Source organism: Arabidopsis thaliana, chromosome 3 (genome assembly GCF_000001735.4).
Source record: "Arabidopsis thaliana chromosome 3, partial sequence".
Taxonomy (NCBI): Eukaryota; Viridiplantae; Streptophyta; class Magnoliopsida; order Brassicales; family Brassicaceae; genus Arabidopsis; species Arabidopsis thaliana.
In genome coordinates, this window is record NC_003074.8 from 20217799 (window position 1) to 20244187 (window position 26389).

A 26389-nucleotide genomic window follows, 5' to 3' on the forward strand; every position below is an offset into this window, starting at 1 on the left:
GAGTTGTTGTTGCTCAACATTTCGTTAAAACGGTTACGTTTGCCATAAGTAACTATTGATACATTTGTGTTTATACGCTTACGCTGCTGCACATGTTTACGTGATTACGTCTACGACCATTTCAACTTCGATTTGCCTTAGAAGCACGATAGCTTATACATTCTTCCATCATGTCCAATCATATATATAATATTAAGAGTTTACCGTCGCTGAGTCATACAGTAAATAAAAATACAGACAATAGTTACCTCAATCAAAATCACAAAACCAATGACTCTTTTTCTGGTTAATGCTTGTGATTCCAATGGGGTAGGGTTTCATACAGATTAGAATCAGGAGCAAATGGATTCTGCATGCCTTCACGGTTCACCTGTTCCGGCAAGAAATTTGCCGTCTCCACTCTCTGATTTTGTGCTAAACCAGCACTGGTGTTGGTACTTGAATTTGCTGGTTTCAAAATGTGGTTAGAGTTTGGCGGAATACTAGAGGAAGCACTCGGTGTGTTGCTGAATGGTATGCCCATGTTTGGTCTTGACCAATGCAAAGGGTTCACTCCTGTCACTCTTTTCACAGTTTCCTCTGCCATCTTAACCTGCACAGGTTTTTTATCAATGCAATTAACTTAGTTATTAAATCATAATCTTGGGTGTTTTAAATTCTTAACACTCGTGAGTCACAAGAGTACCTTTGTTCTCAAAGTTTCGATATCAGCTCTTAGAATTCTGTTGTCAACAGCAGCTGCATCATACTTATGATTCATGTCACTAAGACGATTAATTAAAGTTGAATGCTCGGCTCTTAATTGGCCTACCTACAATTGGTAAAAACTTTACCTATAAACCCCTGAAGACTGTTGAAAAGTAAGAAAGACTCGAGAAATGTATAAATGTATGAGCAACTAATAAAAGACCGAACCTGTGTATCAAATTCATTCATTTGTTCTTGCTTTCTTCTCCTAGAGCGCCTAGCGGATTCTCGGTTTGAGAGCATCCTGGGTAATTACAAAAAAAAAAAAATGAATCAGGATGACCTTCGAAAAAGTTAAATATATAGAGCCTGACTGTTTCCTAAGAACAACAGTCACAACATAAAATTGACTGAAACATTCCTCTACTAGATTTCAGTTCTTTCTTTCTCTTTAGAGAGAGTAGAAAGTAGAAACTATTAGGTACAAGCCTTTTCCCAAAAGCATGTCTATATCTATCAGCCTCGAGATTCAGAACGATTACCAGAAACATTCTAAGGTACAAAAATCAAGATTTGTACCTCCTAGCACGCTTCACATCAGTAGGATCTCCATTATCTGCGTCTCCATCAAGATCATCGTCATCAGAATCATCTCGTGATGAAATACTAGTTTGTCTGGCTGGAACATCAGGTTTCTTTTGCGTGCTTGTTGTGGGAGAAAATCTAACAGATGAAGCACCAGGTGAGGTTTGTGCCACAATGGAGCCTAGATAATTTCAAAATAATCCCATTATCCACTAACTGAAAAACATTTCATCCAGGTACATATCACAAGAAGCGGGAAATAAGAAAGCTATCTAGTATAATGCACTAACTTACACTAATAAGAATGGAGAGTCAAAAGGCTAAGAATTCTCATCTAAACGCATAATACTACGTATGCCTTGTTTCTTTCTTCTCAGAGAAAAAATTGACTCGACTAGAACAGAATTAAATATGAATGAACACAGAGAAAGCTGTCATCTCCAAAACAAAGCCTACTTATCTTCAAATTCCCTTAAAGTCTTGAGTTTACTGAGAGAGATTAGCAGTTAATTAATTGTCTAATCAAATTGACAAACAAATCTCGATGAAATGTTTGCTCTCTATGTAATCTAAACATTGACATTGACGAGAGACAAAGCTAGAGAGAGTCAAAAAACCAAAACCAAAACAAAGCAACGATACGTGACCTTGAGCTTGTTTTTGATTGCTAGCTGAAGCACTCGAATCTTCCGGTTTCACAGTTCCCACCTGAAGAAAATCATATCAAATCAACACACAACCAAACATTCCTTATTGTTGAAATCATCAATTCCTTTAATCTGAATACACATAAGAAATGGATCTAAGAGACGTACACGACGAGCAACAGCAGCGCAAGCAAGCTCGAGCTTGCTCTTAAGAATCGCATGATACTGATTAGGATCAACAACAACAGGAGCTGAAGAATCAACCGGATCAGACGACGGAGCACGATTCCGATTCTTCCCTTGATCATCAACAGGGAGCCGTCGATGATTCTGCGGTTTCTGAATCTCAACAACATCTTCGGTTTCGTCAACGGTTTCTTCTAATCTCGAAAGAGACTGAACCGGTGGAGGTGATCTCTCGATTGTGTTAGTCGTAGGGCTCGAATCGGAACCAGACAACTCATTGATAAGCCTGTGGAACGCCCACTCCGATTGACTTCGAGTCATCCCATCCGCCACGTTCTGCGTCGGTGACGGAGTCGATGACGATCCCGGCGACGGCGCCGGAGCGGGAACAGGCCAGAAGGATTCGGTCAAATCATCGACAGAGAAGACGATGTGCATCGCTTACCCAATCGCCTCAAATTCTTCTTCTTCTTTTTTCTCTCTCTCTCTCTCTCTCGCTCTTTCCTTAATTTGTTTTTGTCTTACGTGGAGCCGCCATTATTGATTAGGATACTTGACACGTTTCTGTATTGTATTGGATTAGTACTAACCAACATATCTTTTTTCTGTTAATAATTTAATAAAAATGCAAATTAAGGCATTCAAAGGCATTTTAAATTTCTACTTTAGTTGATGTGTGTCATTTACTTTGTGGGCAAAAGGGTAAGAATAATGTGTTGGCTTTATAGATAAGCAGCTTAGGTTTCCTTTGTCTTTTTTAACTCCTTCCTCTCATTTTCTTGATTTGATAGCTACTCTCTCTTATTCATATCATCAGTAAGATATTCTCACCACATATGATGCATGAGTAAGCAAGCTTTAAACAAGTAAAGGAGGAACTCAGTGAGACTGAAGAAAGTGGTAACCCAAAGAGGTTACAACCGAGGAGCTGCAAACATAGCCTGACTTCAAGAGACCCGAGGGGATAAACCGAATAAGAATCAAAGTCACCTAAGTCAGCTTATGGTAAAAAGAAGGTAAGAGTGTATTCATTGGAAATCCTATGTAACTTGATCATAACAGCGTTCTTTGAGTTAAACATTGTGAATATTAGATTATGTGCCTATCATCTAAGTTTCAATGAAAAAAGAAACACAGATATTTATATACTACTAGCATAGCTGAGCAATTTCAATTATCCATCCTGAAAACTCATACATACCACACATAGATGCTAATACGACTATGTGAACAAAAGCAATAGGAATTACTCACGCTTTTAACAATCTCTTGGCTCAGTTGATTCCAACCACTAGATACCAAGGTTCTTCTTGAAGTTGGCTTTGTATATCTCTGAAACAGCACTGGCAGTATCAGCAACACCGGTTTTGATCTCCGATATCTTCGAATCCATGTACTCTTTCTGTTTCGATATCGAATCGATAAGTGCAAAGAGTTGTGCAGCACATGCTTGGACCTCCTCTTCACTCTCCTTCACTGCTTCTTGCAATCTAAGCTCCGAAGCTTTTACAAACTCAGCAGCTTCTTTCTCCACAACCTCCAGATTCAAAGCCTCAGCTTTCACACTCTCAACCAATGTTTTCGCCTCCAAATCACATTTTGTACTCAACTCCTGAGTTTCCTTCTTCACCAACTTCATCTTTTCTTCGAGGTCATTGATCTGCAACTGAATTGACCCAAGAAGACTCCTTTTGGATTCGATCTTCGAAGCCATTTCAGACTTATGGTGCTGTAAAGTGACCAATTCCTCCACTTTCTCCGCCGAGCTTCCTTTGATCCCATCGCACAACGAACACAGAGCTGGCTTCACCACCGATTTATAATCCACACCCATCACCGCTGCAGGTGTTTCCCCTCTCTCGTTAACAGCGAACTGAATATCAAGCTTCAATCTCCTGAGAGCTTGGTTGCAGTCAATGGCAAGTGTCTGAATCTGATGAAACTGATTCCTAATCTGTGAATTGAGTTCCCAAGCTTTCTGATCCCAACCATCTCTAGCAACCTCAGCATCCGCAACATCTCTTTCCACAGCTTGTAACTCTCTTCTCATCCTATTTACATCCGCCGCGCTAAAGTTCTGAAGCTCCACACTCTTCTTCAACTCCTTATTCTCTACAGAGATTCGCTCTCTCTCTTCTTCCTTAGCTTTGAGCTCCTTAGCTTTCTCCTCCACAACTTTCTCCATCGCTGGATTCCTATCAGTATACTCCACAACAATAGTTCGGAACTTGTTTACGTCATTCTCCAAATCGGCTTTAACTTTCTCCAGAGACTCTTTCTTCGAAGGACCTTTCCTCAGTGACTCAAGTTTAGCCTCCAATTCACCGGAGATTTTCTCACAACCAGAGATAGTTTCAGCGACGCTAGTCTTCTCCGCTTCCAATTTACCCAAAAATTGAGAATCTAAATCGTTAACCTTATCATCCTCGCCGCGAATGAAGTGACCAAAGCTTTGAATCGCGAAGAAATTCATGGAGTTATCTTCGGGTACGGAGGTGGAATTAGATACTAGATGTTGATGGAAACGAGCAAGCTCAGCTAACCAGTGAACAACGGCGAGAACAGTAGGCCAATTGTGAGGCGTATTTGGAGCTTTGAGGCTAGATTTGGTGATCTTAAAAGGACATTTCTGCGATTTGAGAAAGAAGACGAGATCCTCGTCCCATTTGATGGAATCGCAAGGGTAATCTAAAGCTGAGAGCAAGAATTTTAGGGTTTCGGAGATGTCTTTGACAGAAGGAACAGGATTACCGCGGATAGAGATCGGGAAGTTATGTGTGGAGAGGAAGGCGTTAATGAATCGAATCATCGAAGATCTGTCATCGGAGGCTCCTCGGCCGCCTAAACCGATTGATGAAGGACGGCTGCTGGCGAAACTGGCGTCGGAGTCTCTTGAGTTAAAGAGGTGACGTTGTTGCTCGATTGATGGTGGAGGTGGCGGCGGCGCTCCGCCGAAACCCACCGTCGTTCTTCTCTTTCCCGCGGCTCCGCCTCTCATCTCTTTTTTGCTTTTTACAGATAAAGCAACTGACACTGGAACTGGATCGGGAAATATATTTCTATAGAGCAGCGGGATGGATTACTTTTGTAATTTGAATTTTCGAAAACCTAAAAAAACCTCTTCGAATTTCTTTGTTTTTTTATTTCTCATTCATTTCAAAAGAAATTATATATAGGGTTGTTTTGTTCTGGTTTAATCGAACCATAATATCAAACCGGGTCGCAAATTTATCGAACCAAATTGGAAAACAATTTGAGTCATAACGTTTTTATTATTCTGTGTAAACCGAGCAACTGGTTGTGTGGCTTGAGTCACAGTAACTTATTAATCATACTTGAAATGTATCAAAAGATTGAGACATCATTGTCACACACCGATAATAATCAAAAACACAATCTAAAGATGTTGTCTGCAAATGTTTGTGTTTCAAAGAAGAGCAGATTTAAGAGACTTGGTTAGTTTCTCAAGCTCCTTAAGTCCTTCAGTTGGCGACTTTGCATCACCCAATAGCTTTACCATTGCACTGCCTACGATCACTCCATCAGCTCCCCATCCAGCTATCTGTTGACACAACAAAACTAGTCAGCAAAGAAGTAACTATGAAGACAACATAAGAGAAGCTTTGTAAGGTTTAGGACCTGTTTCACATGCTCCGGCTTTGATATTCCAAAACCGACTGCCACCGGCTTGTCTGTCGCCTGCATTGAATTACAAATGACTAAACAACTTGAGCATTTCTACATCATTTCAAGATATTTGAGAAACAATCTTTAAAAAAAAAACTGTTATTAGACCTCTTTGATATCCTTCAAGAGCGACTGAACCTTTCCGCTTACAGATGATCGTGCACCAGTCACTCCAATTGAGCTCACCTGTTAAACCCAAAAAAAGGGCCAATACATTCTCAAATTAAGTAAACACATGTGACATCTGCAAAGAGAAATATACACTGAGAGGGATCTTACAAGGTAAATAAATCCTTCTGACGCATCAACAATTAGCTTCATTCGCTCTGTTGGTGTGGTTGGTGTAGTGAGTAGGACCTTGATTACAAACATTGAGCAAAATTATGTTTACTAAAAGGCAAAGATACTGAAAGCCGAATGTCAAAATAGATCGAGGCAGATCCAGCAAAACACATGTATAGTACTGTAGTCTCAGTGTCTACACTAAACAATGCTTCTACTGTTTCTATTGATAAGGCTGGCAAATAAATCTCCACAGAGACAAATGATACGTAGGTTCAGCTAAGAAAAACCAAATTCGAGGAGACGAAGAAAATAAATAAGATACACAAATGAATCTATACTGCACTGGCATGACTGAGAATCATGCTACCAAGATATATGCGTCCTTCAGATTATATGCTTACCAGCTCAATGTCGTTGTTGAGGGCTTCTTTTCTCAGCATCTCAGTTTCCTCAAGAGGAACATCGGGAACCACAAGTCCCTGTACACCAACAGCTCTGATGCTGGACATGAACTTCCCCAACCCACGTTTAAGAATCGGGTTGTAATACGTGAACAACGAAATCGGACAAGATATTTGTGGAACAACCTGCACCAAGTCCAACAATAAGAACACACATATAGGAACGATATCTGACAGGGGACACAAACACACATCTTTCCTTCAGAAACTAAACTCACCTTATCCAACATCTCAAGGATGCTATCGAGGTTTGTTCCCCTCTCCAACGACCTTGTTGCCGCAGCCTAGTTGAATAGATAACAAAGAGCAAGATGATCAAACAAAAAAAAGGCAAGGGAAGCATATATAAAGGTTGCATTTTGATAGTTGGTTTAAACCTGAATAACAGGTCCATCAGCTAAAGGGTCAGAGTAAGGAACACCCAATTCGATTATGTCAGAACCACAAGCATCAAGAACTTTCAATGCTTCAGCAGTAGTAGAGAGATCCGGATCACCAGCTGTGATATATGGTATGAATGCTACCTTCACACATAAAAGTTAAACAAATTGCAAATGAACTGTAAATTACAAAATCCAATCGTATCAGTAAGACCAAGATTGCAAACCTAATCAAACTCAATGCTAACTCAATCTGATAAGAAGAATTCATAAGCAATAACAACACATGGTTTTGTGATTCTTTCAAATCCAAATTTCCCACCAGAACTAACGATAAGTTTTAAAAGTCCAATTCTTGAGGAACGGATTGGAATATGAAAGACGGAGAATTAACGTACTTTGCCTTGTTTTTTGAGCTGTGTGAAAGTATCAGCGAGACCGAGAGTAGGAGAAGAGGTGGAGAGAGAAGCCATGGGAGTGAATCTCTTGAAAGAAAGCGATGAATCAGGAGGAGAAGAATGGCGGAATCCAATTTGAGATTTTGGGGATTGGAGGAAGAAGACGCCGGATTTGAAAGCAATCGCCATTTGAAAAACTTTGTGGAATTTTGGAAATGAGTTTGGTTGAAGAAGAGCGAGTGTTTATTTTTATATATAAAAACTGAGTAACAGCGATTCCACGTTTGAGATATATGAAAAAAATGAGGTAGGTGAAATCTACCAGCCAAGAGTATTCAGGCGCCGTCACTTACATCTTCGAGCTATTTTGACTTCTGACTTGCTCTTCCATCTTTGTTTTGTAAAAATCAAACACCCATATTTTTGTTTTTCCATTTTGTAAGATATTTGATTTCATTATTAAAATTTGACTAAAGATTATTCTTTGATAAAGATTAGTATATTTGAACTTTCTAAACTATTTGAATAAAAAAAGATGAACAAGATTAGAGTTTGGTGGAGAAGATTAGAGTTGTATATTGTATATGATTTGCGAGAAAGAGAGACCAAATAAATTTGACCAATTATTCTTATGTGAAACAAGTAACAAATCATAAACAAAAGTCTGAAATCAAAGAAAATACCCCTAGTACTCTAGTAGTATATAATTTAAACAAATACAGAATGTTATCATACAATTTATTCGAAGCAATTGGAGAACAATGATAAACATGTAAAGTTGATAAGTGAAACAACAGAAGAGAACGTGATCCAACATAATCTGATGTACACAGTACAGTAAATATAAATATGGTAGACGAAAATTGTGACGAGTCCAATAAAAGGATTATTAATGTATAATGGTACACATTTCTTTCTCCAACTTCCTTCTCTTCCCTGCATAAATACCATCTTCCCTTGTCTGCAAAATATGAAAAAACTTTCAGATACATATCTTTCTTGCTTTCTTAATTCTCTCTCAAAAAACTAAAACTAAAACTCACTTCTTGGTATAATGAAGGTAAAGCTTGAATCCTTTTAGATGCATCAGCCAAGCGTTTCCGTGGCATATGGTTCTCACCAGCCGAGAAGTTTTCAGAAACCTATCACAAATAAGGAGACGCTTCTTAAGAGTTTGGGTTGGGTGTGACTCAAACAGATTGTTTTTTACTAATCACATGTCTAAGACATCACAGATGTTCAAGGGATTACCTGTTTTCGGATAGCTCCGGTCAATAGGCCTTGACATCCTGATGCGTACACAAGTTGTAACTTTGGACATTGTAGCACCAGACTCTCCGGATGCAAATTACTGCATAAGTTCAAGTTCAAGTCCATGAGCTCTGGGCAGTTTAGGAACAAAGCCTGCATCAAAAGATCGAAACTATGAGAAGATGGTATTAAGGTTTGAACTTGTTTAGAGAGCATTGATGAGAGGAATCTCACGTCCAAACTGGAGCATCCCCACAAACTAAGTTTCTTCAGCCGTTTATGTTTGATAAACATCTTTTGATTGTAGCCTGGTGTTTTATGTGGACTTGGATTCTCTACAAAGGTCGGATTATCTGAGTTGGGATCAGAGACAGTCATGCCACAATCCATCAGCTCAAGAAGGGGCAATTGAGCAGTAGCAAATTGAATGCCACCTACGAGAATATTCATTATAATAGAAATGAGAAACCAGGGGATAATCTCATAAAATATAATACATATGCAAACCAAAGATCAAGAATTTACTTGATGTAATGTTGGGACAAAGAGCAACAAGTAATTTTGAGAGTGTATCAGGTAAGACATCGCAGATCATCCCGAGGCCAGTATCAGTAATGCTGGAACTAAAACCAACAAAAAATCATGTCTCAGAAAAACGCTCTTCATGTGTACTATTCTGAAACCTCTAGAAATATAGACAGGATATACTGAACGAGAACAAAACATACCCACTCAGATCAAGCAGTTCAAGGTTTTTGTAACCTGAGGAAATGGCAGCTACAGATGCATCAGTGATATTTATTCCAAGAACTAGCGAGAGCATTCTCAAATACCTGGATAAAAAGGAAACTGACATCAATCACTAAGAACAACTGCTCTCAAATGAAAATAGTGGACTAAATGTGCATAAGAAACAAACAAAACCAAGCTATAAATAGAGGTATTTGACAAACCTGAAATTCACAGCAGTAAGAGAAAGTACAACAGTATGTGAAAGCTTCAAAGAGGCTATATGGATGTTCTGCAATCTAGTGCAAGTCCTTCCCAAACCATCAACCATTGTTACAAGATCAGTTGAATCATCTTCTTGGCGAGAAAATTCAAGTGATATTTCCGTAAGATTTGGACAGTTGAAGATCTGACAAAACAAAATATATTGCAGTTTAGATTTGCAAATTCTCTTCCTGAGCTATAAAAATGGGAGAAAAAGGGAACTTCAATTACCATCTTTGAGAGAGAATGAAGATCCGAGAGCCAAAGAGTGGAGAGGCTTGATGAAGAGAGGGAAAATCCTCCCAAATTGGAACATCCTTCCATCTTAAGGCTTGTTAGTCCTCGTTTATTAGCAACAAACCGACTCAGCTCATCCCTATTCAGACAAATAGACCATTGAACAATCAAAGACAGATCCACAGAAGAACAAACAACTATTATTAAGTCGTCCAAAACCATAAAGCCCCTCAGAAGCAAATCAATGATAAATCTCTGCAAAATGACAGCTTAAGACAGATGAATGTATAGTAAACAGAACCAACAATTTCTACAATTCATGACATGATCACATATCAAACTCAAAAATCTGAAACTCGAACAAGACTATTTACCCAGAAATCCTATTGACAGCTGCACCCGAAGTTGTAATCTCCAAAACCTCCAGGTTAGGACAAGAAAATGCAATGCAAGCCAGAGTCGTCGCGTCAAAATCACTGCAGGGCAAGCAAATCCAATCAGAAACATGTATTGTCACAATAAATTGCAATTAATCAATTAATACTTTTGTTCTTCAATTATCGATAATTCTTAAGTGTTCTTTAATCATTAAACTCTAATTAGTACGGTGAGATGAATAAACTCACAGATCTAATAATAGATCTTACGATAGAAGAAGAATCACCTCTCGATTTTAAGTGAGAGTCTAATAAGTCGAGGACATTTTTGTAATAAGGATCCAATGTATCCAATCTGAGCTCTCTCCGGAACCCTAATCCGAAGCTCCTCAGCCGCTTTCCACATCTTCCTCGATGTCTCTCTCCATCCTTTGCAAACCCTAGCCGCCATCAGTAAACTAGACGGAGGTAGCCGCTTAAGCACCTCCCATAAACCCACCGCATGAAACCTCCCAGGCTGAACAATATCCGTATCCAATTGTAGATCCAGATCCATCGATGCAGCATCCAGATCGGATTCATCGAGTGAATTACGCGCATCGACGTCATCGAACGATAAAGCTCGGCGTAAGTGAGTGAAGGTCTGTCGCGATGACGGCGCCGCTGTTAAAGATAAGACAGTAGAACGGGAAGAAGATGCGGCGGCGGAGATGCAGCTCACTGGCTCAGAAGCGATCGGAGTAGTGGGAATATCAGGTGGAGCAGTTAAAAGACAGACATGGCCTTTCTTAGGTTGACCACATCTACCGCAATTGTAACTTCCTCGGTTTTTTCTACTGCGCTGAGATTCAAGCGCGGCTGAGATCGCGGCAGTTGCGGTGTTCGGAGAAATATGCGGCTGAGGTTGCATCGTGAGATTTTGGGAGAGGGAGAGAGAGAGAGATTGGAGCTTGGGAATGAGATTAGATTGAGATTTGTGAGATTGGGAGGGAGAGATGGAAAAAAATAATAAAGGAGGGAAGGAACGGCGGGAGATAAAATGGTGTTTTCGCGCGATTGATTTCGAAAGACACCGAAGCTAAAATGTTAAAAATGAAAATTGTAGCCGCTCAGCTAATTGAAAGAGCGTGAGGTCTAGCTTGGTGAATGACAGTTTTGTCCTTGGTTTTGGAATAGATCACGTCACGTGGTCTTTTTTTTGTAGACGTTGGGATCCACTGTACTTAACCTGTGCTGAAAATAGTTGACTAATATTAGTACTATTTTGTAAGGAAAAGATTCTTCCTAAAAACAATTAGTAGTAAATTAGTTACTAGTTAAAGAGTTATTAAAGCAAATTACACTACAAAATAATAATAAGAATCTGGAAATCGTGTCGCGATAAGCCAATAAATATAATTATGACATATTTGCTTTATCATAGTTGGAAATCTCTTGGATATATCTTTTTTAAAAAAATTCTTTCTTCTATCTATTTTTGAAAAATTTAATGGCCATTCAAAGTTTTAGAGATATTGTTACTTATAATAGTGATTTTTAGTTATATAAGTATATTAATTATAATACTTAATGTATATATTTCCTTTTTGTTATTAATCAAAACGTATCTCTTTAAAAAGTATATATTTGTTTATGAATTTTTTAGTCAACTATTAGTTTTTAACTTTTCAAAAATCAAATCAATTTTAAACAGTAATAATGTACAGTCGAACCATAAATATGATTATGGTAGGAGACTCTGAAATCTGAATATGATAATGACTCAAGGATTTGGTGATCGTGTTGAATTTCTTGTCAAAACTCAAAACCTCATTTGATTCGCAACGATGCTGATATGAGGTCTCCCGTGGTGACTTCAAAGAGACAAGTTCAACACAATAGAAAACAAAAATACTACAAATCCAAATAAAACTCGAAACTGTTATATCTATACAGCCTTCATTATGATGTCACAAGAACTGAAAGCTTCAGTTTTAGAGCTCTTTCGGAATAGTTACAACCTCTCTCTCTCGAGGAATTTGGTCGTGTGTCAAACGATCAAAAGTATTGCAGGACAGCGATCATATCTTCACACGACATTATGAAAAAATATTCTCTGCCAAAAGAAAAGCTTCTTCTTCACAGACACAATGTTCTCCTGCAAACATGCAAGTCAAATATCAAACACCGTTATGGAGGAGAATTCTAGTCTACCCTATTTTTCCGGGGTGGGCAGAAACAAAGCTTTGGCCCTAATTGACATCTTACTTAAGCATGGTATGAGCTAATGCATTGCATGTCTTTTCTAATTTTAGGAATTAGGACCAATACTTCGGAAACTGGTGAATGAATACCTTATCAGGGGGCTCCAATGCCGTAAATACAATCTTTTTTGCAACCTTCTCTACACCCCAGCAGCTGTTTTAGCTTCAGGACTTGCCTTTCCCTGAAATGAAATTGGACATACACATCTCACTCAGTTCCAATCATTTTCCCATGTTGCAAAACCACGAGAAATAACTAGATGGATAAGTTTTGACTGTTCACAAACAAACCTCAGAGGAGTCTTTGCGGAATTTCCTGGTTGGAGCCCTCATAGTGACAAACTCCTCAGCTGCTGTGGGGTGAACACCCACTGTAGCATCAAAGTCGGCCTTAGTTAAACCAGCTTTAACTGCAACCCCAAATCCCTGAAAAATTGTAAAATAAAATTCATATTCAATCATATATGTTTTCCGTGATTACTTTTCAGAGAATACCAATCATGTTAAAAAATGAAACCTGGATGATTTCTGGTGAATCTTCTCCACACATGTGAACACCGAGAACTTTATTGGTGTTTGCACAGACAATGAGTTTCATAAATACTCGGTCTGGAAGTCCTGAAAGGGTAGCCTTTAATGGCCTAAAGTTCGATGTGTAAACATCCACATCACCATATTGTTCTATGGCCTGCAAACACGTAGTTAATATTTCTATGTAGTGGCATGCATGATAAACCATATTTTTGACAAATCATCCTACTTACCTGCTCTTCAGTTAGACCAACTGTTCCAATAGGTGGCTGGGAGAAAACGGCGCAGGGAACAGCTCTAGTTGATTATAGAACACAGAAAGGATAAAAGCCATCAGAGACAACAGTTATAAAATGTTATAGATCACTGATGCAGCATGTAAGACTAAACAGAGAAAAACTCTCATCAATCACCAAAAAATCCCAAAGGTTTAAACATCAAAAGTTAAGATTGTTATGTTACCTATAATCAGGCTTTGTTGGCTCATTTTGAAACAAAGTTTTAGCCAATGCACCTCCCTCCATCAAAGCAACTGGAGTCAAATTGATTCGGTCAGTAACATCCCCAACAGCCCAGATGGATGGAACAGATGTCTGTGAATATTCGTCAACCTTACAAAAAAAAAGTGGAAACATGGAGCACAATCACAAGAAGTAACCAGGTATAACAAGAGAACTGTGCACAATGCAATAATAGAAATCCTAAGTGACAAAAAAACTAGGTAAAACACTGGATCATACCTCTATTGCTCCATTTTTCGCCATTTTAACGCCAACATTCTCCAACCCTAAGTTCTGTTATAACAGCCAACATTACATCAATGAACAATCATATTCCATTAAAGTCATAAACAAGGGGCAGCAGTGGTCAGTTTATCTTAGACAAATTATTAAAGGATGAACTTTGCTACCAGTTTTCATTTTATAAACATCCTTTGGAAAATAATAAAAATCACACTATACCTTTGTGTTGGGCTTGCGACCAGTTGCAAACATAACATGCGAAAATCCCTCAACAGTTCCCTTGCTGGTCTTCAGAGAGAACGAGCCATCTCCAGCTTTGATGATGGCTTCAGGGGATTCTTCAGTGTGAAACTCAATACCTCTTAAAGACATCTGCTCTCCAACGAAATCCCTGACCTGAAACAAGAATAACAATTACAATTAGAAAATATCCAGACGGATAAATGAAAGCAGCAAAAGTCATTCTCAATTTTTTACTTACATCTTCATCAAATCCCCTCAGCACCTTCTTTTGCCTTATAAATACATGAACTTCACAGTTAAGACCATTGAAGATCCCCGCAAACTCCAGGGCTATGTAGCCACCACCAACTATTGCAATTTTCTTAGGCTTGGAAGGCAAATCAAGCGCGGCATCAGAATCAATAGCAAACTCTTTTCCTGGAATGTCAGGAATGAAAGGACGTCCACCAACTGCAATCAGAATATTCCTCGTAGTATAGATTTTCCCATCTACATCAACAGTGTGTGGGTCTATAACCTACACATATAAAATACATACTCAAGCTCAAATCAATACATAGAGGTTAACTCATGAACTATATAAACACCGAGCCTCGGCATACCTTTCCACGACCTTCAATCAACTTGACATTAGCTTTGCTCAGTATATTCTTATAAATACCAGTCAACCGCTGTAACTCAGCATTCTTGTTAGCAATCAAAGTAGTCCAATCATGAGAAGGCTCAGTCTCATACTTCCAACCAAATCCATGACTGTCTTCAAACTCATGACTGTATTTGGATGCATACACAAGTAACTTCTTTGGTACACATCCTCTCAATACACACCTGCAAAATAACCAAAAATGAGTAGACAACACAATCAAACCATAAATCATCAAGCAAATGCTTCAAATTCTGGTATAGCTACTACTAAAGTCAAATTCACTAGCTATCGATATAAGCCACAAGAAGGAAGAAATCTTACGTTCCTCCAACGCCTCCAGCAGTATCGGAAGAGATAGTGGAAAAAGGAAGCTCGCAAACGGCGGCGGATGCACCGAAGCTAGTGGCGAAGCGAGAGGCGCGGACGCCGCCGCTTCCGGCACCGATAGTGAAGAGATCAAAATCGTAGTGGCGGTCTGATTCAGCTCCATTATCGGTACTGGCACAAACAGAAAACCGGCGAGAGTGGTAATAGCGGTGGTTTGAGAGTAGGGCGATACGGGGACGGAGAGAATAGAGAGAGGTTAGGGTTTTAGGAAGCGAGAGAAAGCTAGAGGAAGAAGATGATGGTAGATGAATTGCGATTGGGAGTTTTTTGCAGAGGAATTGAAGAGATGGAGAAGATGATGAAATTGTACTGGTAAGCTTCGGGGTCGAAGCCATCTCCACGATTCTTCTTCTCTCTCTCTCTTTCTTTTTTTTTTCTTTTTTAGTTTGGGTGTGTGTATTTATGTAAAAGCTTTATTTCGATAATTCTACTTGTGGCATTTAGATTTATGACATGTCTTATTGTTTTTTAACAATTTATAAACATGTTTTTATGTGTGGTCGTAAAACGCTACCAAACTGACAATAACTCCACCTACGCCCGGTTTATGACACGAATACAAACTTCATCAAATCTAAATGATGACTTAGTAATACCATTTTGATGTAATCACTTATACATACAAGTGGAACCAAAATCTTTTAATTTGTACTATTAGTTTTATACTTCTACATCTTACCCTTTTTTATTATTTTTGTACGGTTTACTATTTTCTGTACCGTTAGAAAGTTATACGATTTGTGTTATCAACGTATGTACCTGTAAACTATAAAGGGAAAAATATCAATTAATCTCCTAACTTTCAAAAAATGGTCATTTTATACATCAATTTCGTATGCGGCTGTTTAAAACATGAATTAAATGTTGACTAACTTTTAAAACATGATTATTCGTTGATCATGCCAAAATAGACATGTCGTTATCAGTCATTAACGGAACTTCTAACGTCCGTTATCATCCGTTAACGACTTTATTAGTCAAGTTTTAAATTGTGGTCAATTTAAACATCGACTTTATATGTGGCAATTTTAAACATGAACTAAGCGTTGACTACCATTTAAAACATGAGAAATTCGTTGACCAAGCCAAAATAAACATGTTGTCATCATTCATTAAAAGAACTTATAACATTCATTATCACTTGTTAACGACTCTATTAGTATCCCTAAAACGACTTTGTTTTGAGAATAATCAAAAGAAAATCAGGATTGTTTTCTAAATGAAACCCCAGTTCCCCAAATCTATTTCTACAACCGCTCAAACAAGACGAACAATCTTATAATGAGTCTTCAATTTGCTTCCATGATTCAATTTCAAATTTAAAACAAATATATAAACGAAAATACCTTTATTTGCTTCCAATTACTGACACTGCGATTATCTCTTTATCAAACTATGTTCTTGGGTTCTACTTAAAACTTTTTGATATGGAGATTTCATATGGGAAAAATCTTTATGTTCTTTCGATTATTCTCAAACGACGTTGTTTTGGACAGATTAACAGTTATTAACGGGTTTCTAGGTTCTACTGATAAAGACATGTCTATTTTGGTCTGGTCAACGATATTTTTATGTCTTAAATGGTAGTCAACGTTTAGTTCATGTTTTAAATGGCCACATAAAAAGTTGATGTTTAAAATGGCCACAATTTAAAACTTGACTAATAAAGTTAACGGATGATAACGGACGTTAGAAATTCCGTTAATGACTGATAACGGCATGTCTATTTTGGCCTGGTCAACGAAAGATCATGTTTTAAAATTTAATCAACGTTTAGTTCATGTTTTAAACGGCCATATACGAAGTTGATGTATAAAATGGCTATTTTTTAAAAGTTGGAGGATTAAATGACATTTTTCCCAAACTATAAATTAGCAAGACTTTTTAACCACACTTTTGTGGAGCATCCACCACGACTTTTAAACTCCATGAATCGTTGTACAAAGACCATTTGGCTATGGAGAATCTTCATGGAAGAACCAGAAATAACTAGCTCAACTTCCCTTGATTCCTATAACTCATGGGATACCGACTTGAGTGATTAAACTAGAAAATCGTGAAAATAATGTAATTGGCTGCATAATAGTTTTTTTCACACTATTAAAAAAAAACTTGCAAGTTTATAGTTTGATCCGTGCATGGACGAGATTGGATGTCATTCGTGGTCTTTTTCCGGCTATATTTGACTACCTTCAAGTTTAAGCTACAAAATGATCATAGAACTAAAGAATGGTTAGCAATAGCAATGATTTAATAACCCTTTGACATTCCTTTTTTAGTTCAATGGATTCTAAGCACACTATGAAACAATATTTTTCCTAAATCTTTAACACGACTATTTTTTTTTTCTTAATAGGATTTCATTGATAAAAAGATTTAAGGTGAATTACAAAAAGCCGATAAGTATATGAACACTTCCGAAAACATTAGTCGGCGAGTACAAAAACATTATGCAGACAAAAACCAAGCAAGGTAAACAAAGGGGAAAAATGAACAAACATACTACACAAACATCCATCAATATTTTCTGGATCAGAATCTAGAAACCCATAAAAAGATGAACAAAACCTAAACTTTACCAATTTAACAAATCATTTAGAAAACACACAAACAGGTTACAATACAAAAATCTTCTTTACAAAGTTAAAACCGAATGAAAACTTGACACTACTAATCTATAAACATGAGTATATATAGTTTTTCTTGCAAAATATCATAAAAACTTGATTATTTTTTTTAAAAACATAAGATAGAACAATTTAGTCGAGCCCATACGAAACTACGCCGTATCATTCGGCCCAGCCCTTTGATTAAAAAATTAAACGCACTGTGAGTCTGTGAAATCTCCTCGGCTTCAACTTCCGGATTAAGGGGAAGAGATGAAATTCTGAAATCCCTTGAGAGAAAGATTTGTTTCGCCTCTCAAAACATTTTCAATTCCCGCCAATTTTCTTCTCCGAGAATACCCCCAACCTTCTAGAAACCCTAATTTGGTTTAATTTCATTCTCCACTACTTTCTCTGAAACCAAACTCGAGATCTCTCCCCCAATCATGCCTGCGATACAATCCCCATCGGGGAAGATCTTGCAGCTTGAGATGGAGAATTTCAAATCTTACAAGGGTCATCAATTGGTTGGTCCTTTCAAGGATTTCACTGCTATTATTGGTCCCAACGGTTCTGGCAAATCTAACCTAATGGACGCTATTAGCTTCGTCCTCGGCGTTCGTACCGGTCAACTTCGTGGTTCTCAGCTTAAGGATCTTATCTACGCTTTTGATGATCGTGACAAGGAACAGAGAGGTCGTAAAGCTTTTGTTCGACTCGTTTATCAGATGGACGATGGAGTAGAGCTTCGTTTCACTCGTTCTATTACTAGCGCTGGTGGGAGTGAGTACCGTATTGATAATAGGGTTGTGAATTTGGATGAGTACAATGGGAAGCTACGATCTCTTGGGATACTTGTTAAGGCTCGTAATTTCTTGGTCTTTCAGGTTGTTGCTTCGATTTAATTCTATTTTTGTATTGTTTCTATGAACGATTCTGTTTGTTTGATGTGAATTTCGTGTTTAATTGTTCTGGATTGCAAAATGTAGGGTGATGTTGAATCTATTGCTTCGAAGAATCCAAAAGAACTTACTGGACTCCTCGAGGAGATTTCTGGTTCCGAGGAGCTTAAGAAAGAGTATGAAGGACTAGAAGAAAAGAAGGCCAGCGCTGAAGAAAAAGCAGCTCTTATATACCAGAAGAAGAAAACAATTGGAAATGAGAAGAAGCTGAAGAAAGCACAAAAGGAAGAAGCTGAGAAGCATCTAAGGCTGCAGGAAGAACTGGTATTTATGTGGATTTGCTCTTGTTCTCTAGTGGAGAAGTGCTGATTTATTTAGTTTGTGAACTAGCGTATCTGCCTACCTGTTAATCTGTCTTCACGCCTTGCAGAAAGCTCTGAAGAGAGAACGCTTCCTATGGCAATTATATAACATTGAAAATGATATCGAGAAGGCGAATGAGGATGTTGATTCTGAAAAGAGCAATCGTAAAGATGTCATGAGAGAGCTGGAAAAGTTTGAACGTGAGGCAGGTAAGAGAAAGGTAGAGCAAGCAAAGTATCTGAAAGAAATTGCTCAACGTGAGAAGAAGATTGCTGAGAAAAGCTCGAAGCTTGGAAAAATTGTGAGTATACCTTGGAAATCTGTGGTTAACAGATTCTATTTTCCCTTTTAAATATAGCATTTTGAGACATGTCTTACATTTTTTTTTTTTTTTTGTAATCCTCTGGAATTTCACTAAACTTTCTCACTTGAGTAACTTATATCTGTACCTTTCCTGTGAGCAGCAACCTGAGCTTCTGAGATTTAAGGAGGAGATAGCTCGCATAAAAGCAAAAATTGAGACCAATAGAAAGGACGTGGATAAGAGGAAAAAAGAAAAAGGGAAGCATTCCAAAGAAATTGAACAGATGCAGAAAAGCATTAAGGAGCTGAATAAGAAAATGGAATTATTTAATAAGAAGAGACAAGATAGCAGCGGAAAACTCCCAATGCTTGACAGTCAACTGCAAGATTATTTTCGACTGTAAGTTTGAAAGAAATAAGGATTTTTTTCTCTTCGCAAAAAAATTGCCGTTTTCCAACTGTCCTGAGGTTATAGATATGCACCAACTTGATTTCTCTATATTGCCTATTTAATCTTCTTGCTTGAGTTTTTGTGGTGTAATGAATACTACATGGGTTTACATGTTTAACAAAAAAGTTTAATGAAATATTTGTTGGGTATGAGTACTTATTCTGTGCTATGAAGAACAGTCTAAGCAAACAAATAGTTACGCGTTTTGTTTGACATAATGACATAAATCTGGTTGTTTACAGGCTCTATTATTGGTGCTGTTGTTGTGACTTTTGTAATATGCTCTATTATTCACCCTTTTGAATCCTTACGACTACCTTTGTTTTCTAATTAATGTTCCTTCATGTTTGTCACTGTGGTTTTGTCTCAGAAAAGAAGAAGCTGGAATGAAAACCATTAAGCTAAGAGATGAGCACGAGGTTCTAGAGAGGCAACGGCGTACCGATCTTGAAGCATTGAGAAATCTGGAAGAAAATTACCAGCAACTAATAAATAGGAAGAATGATCTTGATGAACAAATTAAGCGATTTAAAGACAGGCAAGGAGAGATTGAAACATCTTCGTCGAAATATAAGAATGAAACAACTAGTCTGAAAACGGAGTTACGTGCACTGCAAGAGAAGCACGTAAATGCCAGGTTAGTTTATGTCCTCTACTCACTAGGTTGTCTAGCAATGGATGGTTTACTTGCGATGTTATGATATCCTTTAAATGCGACACATTGCTGCAAGTTTTTTTAAAACCTCCTTAGAGATTCTTCTTGCGGTTGCTTCATCTTTTGAACTATGGCTTGAGAGATATTGGTAATTCATTTTTCAAGAACACATTATTTTCCATCTTCCCTATCCATAGTATAAACCCCTTCTTGAGCAGGCGAAATACATTTTGTATCCCCTGATACTGAAATTCAGGATCTGCTGCTGTACTGAATTCCTAGCTAAACCAAAATGAAGCTTGTAGGCTCGTAGAGAAACCTTCAAAGTCCCTTGAGGTGCACCTCACCAGGGAGAACTTTATATTTGTTCTTGATAGTTGCTAACCTGCTTATATGATGAACAGGGAGGCCTCTGCGAAGTTGAAGACTAGAATCGCGGAATTAGAAGACCAGTTAAGTGATTTAACGGCTGAAAGGTATGAAAATGAGAGAGATAGTAGGCTAACACAGGCTGTTGAGTCTCTCAAGCGTCTATTTCAAGGAGTTCATGGTCGGATGACTGATCTTTGTCGGCCAAATCGGAAGAAGTATAACCTTGCTGTCACTGTTGCCATGGGAAGATTTATGGATGCAGTAGTTGTAGAAGATGAAAACACGGGAAAGGATTGCATCAAGGTACTTATCTTATGGTGTTCTATCCTATGGAATCTGTGAACTTCTAAATTCGTAATTTCTATCTCTTCTCTGCTGACAATTATAGTTTCAGACTTTCAATAACAGGTAAGTAAGATATCCTTTACCCATATTACTACTCACTAGCATATGTCAGCAAATTAATGATGTTTTAAACAATACAACCTCTTAGTGATGCCTTAGACTCTACCACGTCCTAAATGATACAATTCATATTATTTAGGTATGTAACATATATGCTGTAATCATCTCCAGGCAGACTTCATTCCTTAGAATTAAAAATTAACCCCTATTCTATGATACTTGGCTTCAACTTAACTTTTCGAAGCTTTTTCTACCTTGCTTTTAAGCAATTTGAAGTATATGTTTAAGAGGACTTTGTACCACTGCTCTAGGTATGTGATGAAATGAGTTCTTCTTTTTTTTTTGGTAATTTGCAGTACTTGAAAGAGCAAAGGCTTCCTCCTATGACATTTATTCCTCTTCAGTCAGTACGTGTCAAGCAAGTGTTTGAAAGATTGAGAAATTTGGGTGGCACAGCAAAGCTGGTGTTCGATGTTATCCAATATCCTTTGCATATAAGTGAAGTGATTTGACTTAAGGATACTCAAGGTTACCTGTATTGAAAACTTCTCATCCCTTGGATTCATATCATTGCGTGCATAGCTGTTGGTAGCTTAAGATAATTTTAATATATTAAACCAAGTATTGAGAAGTATAGAAAGGTTTACGTGAGCAGGTTTCTAAAATATATATTTTTGTCCTTAACTACTCCACGTTCGATCCTGAATTGGAGAAGGCGGTTCTCTATGCTGTTGGAAATACTCTTGTCTGCGACGAACTTGAAGAAGCCAAGGTTCTTAGCTGGAGCGGAGAGAGATTTAAAGGTATGTTCTTGTTTCCTTCTTTAGATGTAATTTACTCATATATTTGCACTAAAGTTGGCGTTACTTTCTACATAACTTGATTTCTGTTATTTCTAGTTGTGACTGTTGATGGTATATTACTCACAAAGGCGGGAACAATGACTGGTGGTACAAGTGGTGGAATGGAAGCAAAGTCTAATAAATGGGATGATAAGAAAATTGAAGGTTAGTTTGACACCAGCTGGTTTAAAGCCTCTTCACTTCTGATGTATTTTCTTAGAAGAGATATTTGTTTGTGCAGGTTTGAAGAAAAATAAAGAAGATTTCGAACAACAACTAGAAAATATTGGATCTATTCGAGAAATGCAAATGAAAGAGTCTGAAATATCGGGTAAAATAAGTGGACTTGAAAAAAAGATTCAGTATGCTGAAATTGAGAAGGTAACAACCAATTTATCTTTTCTAAGATGAGTGGTCTCATATATTTTACTTACTGTTGTCAAGAGAACCCTGATTGGGATAAGAATGCCATACAGTAGCACCCATTTTATCTTTCCTTCTGCTAGGAGGAGCTGTCACTATTCAGAATATACTAATTGGGGAATTTGTTTAACAGAAAAGTATCAAAGACAAACTTCCACAGCTTGAGCAAGAGGAGCGGAATATCATTGAAGAAATTGATCGCATAAAACCTGAACTCTCTAAGGCAATTGTCTATCTTTTCTGATATTTGGTAGAGTTAATACCTGATGAAAATAGTATGACTGAATGTCATTGGTATTTAATGTAGGCAAGAACTGAGGTCGATAAGAGAAAGACAGAAATGAATAAGTTGGAGAAAAGAATGAATGAGATCGTGGACCGTATCTATAAGGATTTTAGCCAGTCTGTTGGGGTTCCAAACATACGTGTATATGAAGAAACTCAGCTCAAGACTGCTGAAAAGGAGGCTGAAGAAAGGCTGGAACTGAGTAACCAGCTTGCTAAGTTAAAATACCAGTATGTCTCTTCTGCTCTGTTTTTCTGGTTACATATCAATTCTAGTCAAACTACACATTTACAATATTACTCTCTTTTGATTTCTTTTTCCCGTTTTTGTGCTAACATATAGCTCTGATTCTGAAGTTAACATGCCATTCCTGATTTTTCGTTTTTTGTAAAACTAAACACTATCTTGTGCATCATATTATTGTCACATTTTGACTTTCACGTGCCTACTAAAAAGAAGGGACTACGGAACTGTGTGAATTTTGTAATTATTATGCAGCTATGGTCTACACTATCTTGTATTACCAAGTGTGTGAGGGTCAGTATCCTGTAGCCTGTAAAAACCTGTGTTACAAACCTCTACTACACGCTAACTGGTTGGCTGAGTTGACATACTGCTTTCTATTGAATGGAGCTTGAGTTGTATGATCAGAGTAAAAGTACGTAATTTAGTTGGTTCTTGAAAATCATTTTTTCGAATTTCAGGCTGGAATATGAGCAAAACCGTGATGTGGGGTCACGGATTCGAAAGATAGAGTCTTCTATCAGTTCTCTGGAAACTGATTTGGAAGGTATACAGAAGACAATGTCTGAACGTAAGGAGACAGCGGTAAAAATAACTAATGAAATCAACAATTGGAAGAAGGAAATGGAAGGTATATTGATTCTATCTTTACATACATCTGATGACATTTTTAGTTCTAAACTTTTTTTTAATCTCAGTGCCATTTTGAGTTGTCAATTTGAGGATTTCATTCGTAGCAGACATTATCATGAACCTGTAAAAGTACATTGTCTGTATCTATGTTGGAGCTCTGTTACTGAATTGATATATTCAAATATGGAATTTTCTTATTCTTTTTAGCGGTTATATCTATGGATATTTACATGCTGTTTTCAACCAATTGTCTGTTTGCATTACATAATCCTTGATGTTTGGTTGATTGCTCTTTGAACAAATTTTGGGATGTACATGGTCTGCTCGACATCTTGCGTAAATGTATGGTTATGCTACGTCTGAATCTAATTCAGAAAGAAACTCATATCATGATAAACTGCTTGAGGCTGACAGATGGTTGATGTAAAAGTTCAGTATGATTAATTCTGTAGCGCTGCTATTCTCTTCTTTGCTTTTGCTTGTATAAGCATAAGTTACAGAACCATATACTTTGATTATAACCTTACCTGTCTAATGTTCTTTGCCTAGCAAGAATCTGCACTGGTATCTTCTTTCTTAGAGACTATCTAATGCTCCTGCTTGCAGAGTGCAAACAAAAGTCGGAGGAGTATGAGAAGGAAATCCTGGATTGGAAAAAGCAGGCTTCTCAAGCGACAACAAGCATAACCAAGCTCAATCGTCAAATACATTCGAAGGTACAATGAAGATTCATCAAACCCTTTCCTAAAGATCTGATATGTTTGAGTATAGATACACTAAAGCTTCCATATGCTATCAGGAAACACAAATTGAGCAGCTGATCTCACAGAAACAGGAAATAACTGAGAAGTGTGAGCTCGAACATATTACCCTTCCTGTCTTATCAGATGCTATGGAGGAAGATGATTCAGATGGGCCACAGTTTGACTTTAGTGAGCTGGGTAGAGCTTATCTCCAAGAACGGAGACCATCTGCTCGTGAAAAAGTGGAGGCAGAATTTAGGCAGAAAATAGAATCTAAAACATCCGAGATTGAAAGAACGGCTCCAAATTTGAGAGCGCTTGACCAGTATGAGGCTATACAAGAGAAAGAAAAACAAGTTAGCCAGGAGTTTGAAGCGGCCAGGAAAGAGGAGAAGCAAGTAGCGGATGCCTTTAATACTGTTAAGCAGAAGAGGTAACTCGAAATTTCTCTTGTGAAATGATATCTAGAGCTTTGAAGACAATTGTTACCAAATATCAACGACTATATGGTATTATGGTGAAACCAAATACCGAACAAGTAAAAGTCTGAAGATTCTAGTTCTGGGGAAATTACCTGTCAAAGTTACTGTTTGGATACAATGCACACACATGCACATGTACAAAGAACATATTCAGTTTTTTCCCAACTAATATATTCCATTATAGTTTTTTCTGCTCATTTCAAATTGTTGTGCAGGTATGAGCTATTTATGGAAGCTTTCAACCACATTGCTAGCAACATTGACAAGATCTATAAGCAACTAACCAAGAGTAATACGCACCCACTGGGTGGGACTGCTTATCTAAACCTAGAAAATGAGGATGATCCGTTTCTACATGGTATAAAGTATACTACAATGCCCCCAACAAAGCGATTTCGTGACATGGAACAGCTCTCTGGAGGAGAGAAAACAGTTGCGGCCTTGGCGTTGCTCTTCTCCATACATAGGTATCCTCAACGACCTAGATATCCCATTTGTTTCAATGTTAAAAGTGATTTTGTAGGTTCATATTGATTTATCTGTGGTGTTTAGTTTCACTCTTTGAAATTGGACTAGAAGATGGTGATCTTGCCAGATGAAATTTGTTATTTGTGTCTGGAACCATCAGATTTGTTTGACTCCTTAGCATTGGTTTTACCAGTCTGGCATCGTCTTAGGTTTTCTGTTCCTAGTAAAATACCCATCTTCAAAATCGCTTTTTGTTTCTTTACGATCTGAAATTTGGCCTACGCTCTCGTGTAAATATAGCATGGTTGTTCTGCAAAAGAAGTTTCCATGGTCAGTTGTTATGAGGATTTGATGAAGTTTGTGGTGTTGATTACCTTTCCATTTTTCAGCTATAGGCCTTCACCCTTTTTCATACTTGATGAAGTGGATGCTGCGCTTGATAATCTAAACGTGGCAAAAGTTGCTAAATTCATTCGTAGCAAGTCATGCCAAGCCGCACGTGACAATCAGGATGCAGAGGATGGGAATGGCTTCCAAAGCATTGTAATATCTCTCAAGGACAGCTTCTATGACAAGGCGGAGGCTCTGGTTGGAGTTTACAGAGACACCGAGAGGAGGTAAGCAGAATATCCACATAAATCTTTTGTACATGCGTCTATTTTATTGGCATAATATCTGAGAACTCGTTGGAGATGTATTTTTGGCTGCAGTTGCTCAAGTACAATGTCATTTGACCTTAGGAACTACCAAGAATCGTGATTGGTTCAACAACCCTCGGGGGATTAGGGTTTAGGTAAGTATAAGAACCCTAACTTTGTAAGTATAGCAAGTACTGAATGATGTTTGATTGTTAGGTTTGTAATTTTTGTGTCACAATGTTAAAAGGTATTTCACAGTGGTAAGGTGCTTTATTTGCGATTTGATTTGGCATAGGACCTTATAAGTTCTGACACTGTAGAGAACCTATGGAACCTTTTCTTATGTGATACTATAAGAAACTCGTGATTTTAGCTGCATCTGATTGACGTTTTATGTTTTGATAATAGTTTTTGGAGACATGTTGTCAAAGTAGAAGTAAAGACAAATGTTTCTTTAATTCGTCGGACTAGAAATCAAATCTTCAAAAGCCATTTTTGTCGTCCCAATCGACTTTCAAAAAAGCTTTAAATTAGAACGACACAACAATGAATGATTTAACCCACAAAAAGCTTGAATCCAAAAGGTTTGACTTTTCAGAATTTAGTC

The 26389-nt window shown here is 37.7% G+C and overlaps 6 protein-coding genes and 1 long non-coding RNA gene across 11 annotated transcripts; 2 read left to right on the plus strand and 5 right to left on the minus strand.

The window, feature by feature from the left end:
* Positions 1-55: 55 nt before the first annotated feature.
* On the minus strand, positions 56-2699 carry BZIP25 (basic leucine zipper 25). 3 transcript variants are annotated; one of them, NM_001203162.1, is made up of 7 exons: positions 2088-2640; positions 1920-1980; positions 1267-1453; positions 916-991; positions 812-833; positions 686-738; positions 56-592 (listed from the first exon to the last, which is right to left on the minus strand). In NM_001203162.1, the coding sequence occupies exons 1-7, from the start codon at positions 2541-2543 to the stop codon at positions 287-289; spliced, it is 1161 nt and encodes a 386-aa protein (NP_001190091.1). In that variant the 5' UTR covers positions 2544-2640; the 3' UTR covers positions 56-286. The 3 variants fall into 3 exon arrangements, with proteins under 3 accessions (NP_001190091.1, NP_567003.2, NP_001118838.1); NM_115319.4 differs by lacking the exon at positions 812-833 and having other exon boundaries at positions 99-592; positions 686-811; positions 2088-2699; NM_001125366.1 differs by having other exon boundaries at positions 99-592; positions 686-991; positions 2088-2612.
* Positions 2700-2875: 176 nt separating this feature from the next.
* AT3G54625 lies at positions 2876-5226 on the plus strand. Of its 3 annotated transcripts, none has more exons than NR_141686.1 (2): positions 2876-3121; positions 3384-3404. It is a non-coding gene; the product is annotated as an other RNA (long non-coding RNA). The 3 variants fall into 3 exon arrangements; NR_141687.1 differs by lacking the exon at positions 3384-3404 and adding an exon at positions 3447-5226 and having other exon boundaries at positions 3012-3121; NR_141688.1 differs by lacking the exon at positions 2876-3121 and having other exon boundaries at positions 3228-5154.
* AT3G54630 (kinetochore protein) lies at positions 3299-5230 on the minus strand. Its single transcript, NM_115320.2, has one exon. It carries the CDS (start codon positions 5101-5103, stop codon positions 3397-3399), a length of 1707 nt encoding a protein of 568 aa, NP_191024.1. The 5' UTR covers positions 5104-5230; the 3' UTR covers positions 3299-3396.
* Positions 5231-5235: 5 nt separating this feature from the next.
* TSA1 (tryptophan synthase alpha chain) lies at positions 5236-7725 on the minus strand. Its single transcript, NM_115321.4, has 8 exons — positions 7317-7725; positions 6916-7062; positions 6757-6822; positions 6479-6664; positions 6072-6149; positions 5901-5978; positions 5745-5804; positions 5236-5667 (listed from the first exon to the last, which is right to left on the minus strand). Exons 1-8 carry the CDS (start codon positions 7503-7505, stop codon positions 5533-5535), a joined length of 939 nt encoding a protein of 312 aa, NP_567004.1. The 5' UTR covers positions 7506-7725; the 3' UTR covers positions 5236-5532.
* Positions 7726-7931: 206 nt separating this feature from the next.
* FBL17 (RNI-like superfamily protein) lies at positions 7932-11416 on the minus strand. The gene is made up of 10 exons (NM_115322.4): positions 10462-11416; positions 10172-10273; positions 9792-9936; positions 9521-9705; positions 9296-9400; positions 9093-9190; positions 8802-9001; positions 8568-8720; positions 8360-8458; positions 7932-8277 (listed from the first exon to the last, which is right to left on the minus strand). Exons 1-10 carry the CDS (start codon positions 11082-11084, stop codon positions 8206-8208), a joined length of 1782 nt encoding a protein of 593 aa, NP_567005.2. The 5' UTR covers positions 11085-11416; the 3' UTR covers positions 7932-8205.
* Positions 11417-11838: 422 nt separating this feature from the next.
* GR (glutathione reductase) lies at positions 11839-15413 on the minus strand. Its single transcript, NM_115323.4, has 11 exons — positions 14902-15413; positions 14537-14762; positions 14173-14451; positions 13911-14087; positions 13689-13742; positions 13411-13559; positions 13182-13245; positions 12935-13105; positions 12709-12843; positions 12508-12599; positions 11839-12311 (listed from the first exon to the last, which is right to left on the minus strand). The coding sequence occupies exons 1-10, from the start codon at positions 15300-15302 to the stop codon at positions 12558-12560; spliced, it is 1698 nt and encodes a 565-aa protein (NP_191026.1). The 5' UTR covers positions 15303-15413; the 3' UTR covers positions 11839-12311; positions 12508-12557.
* Positions 15414-17707: 2294 nt separating this feature from the next.
* TTN8 (Structural maintenance of chromosomes (SMC) family protein) lies at positions 17708-26248 on the plus strand. The gene is made up of 18 exons (NM_001339686.1): positions 17708-18460; positions 18563-18799; positions 18906-19139; positions 19303-19541; positions 19963-20229; positions 20652-20922; positions 21381-21505; positions 21718-21827; positions 21924-22031; positions 22108-22247; positions 22423-22512; positions 22597-22805; positions 23280-23449; positions 24058-24167; positions 24251-24627; positions 24892-25143; positions 25534-25761; positions 25855-26248. The coding sequence occupies exons 1-18, from the start codon at positions 18020-18022 to the stop codon at positions 25901-25903; spliced, it is 3657 nt and encodes a 1218-aa protein (NP_001319748.1). The 5' UTR covers positions 17708-18019; the 3' UTR covers positions 25904-26248.
* Positions 26249-26389: the final 141 nt, after the last annotated feature.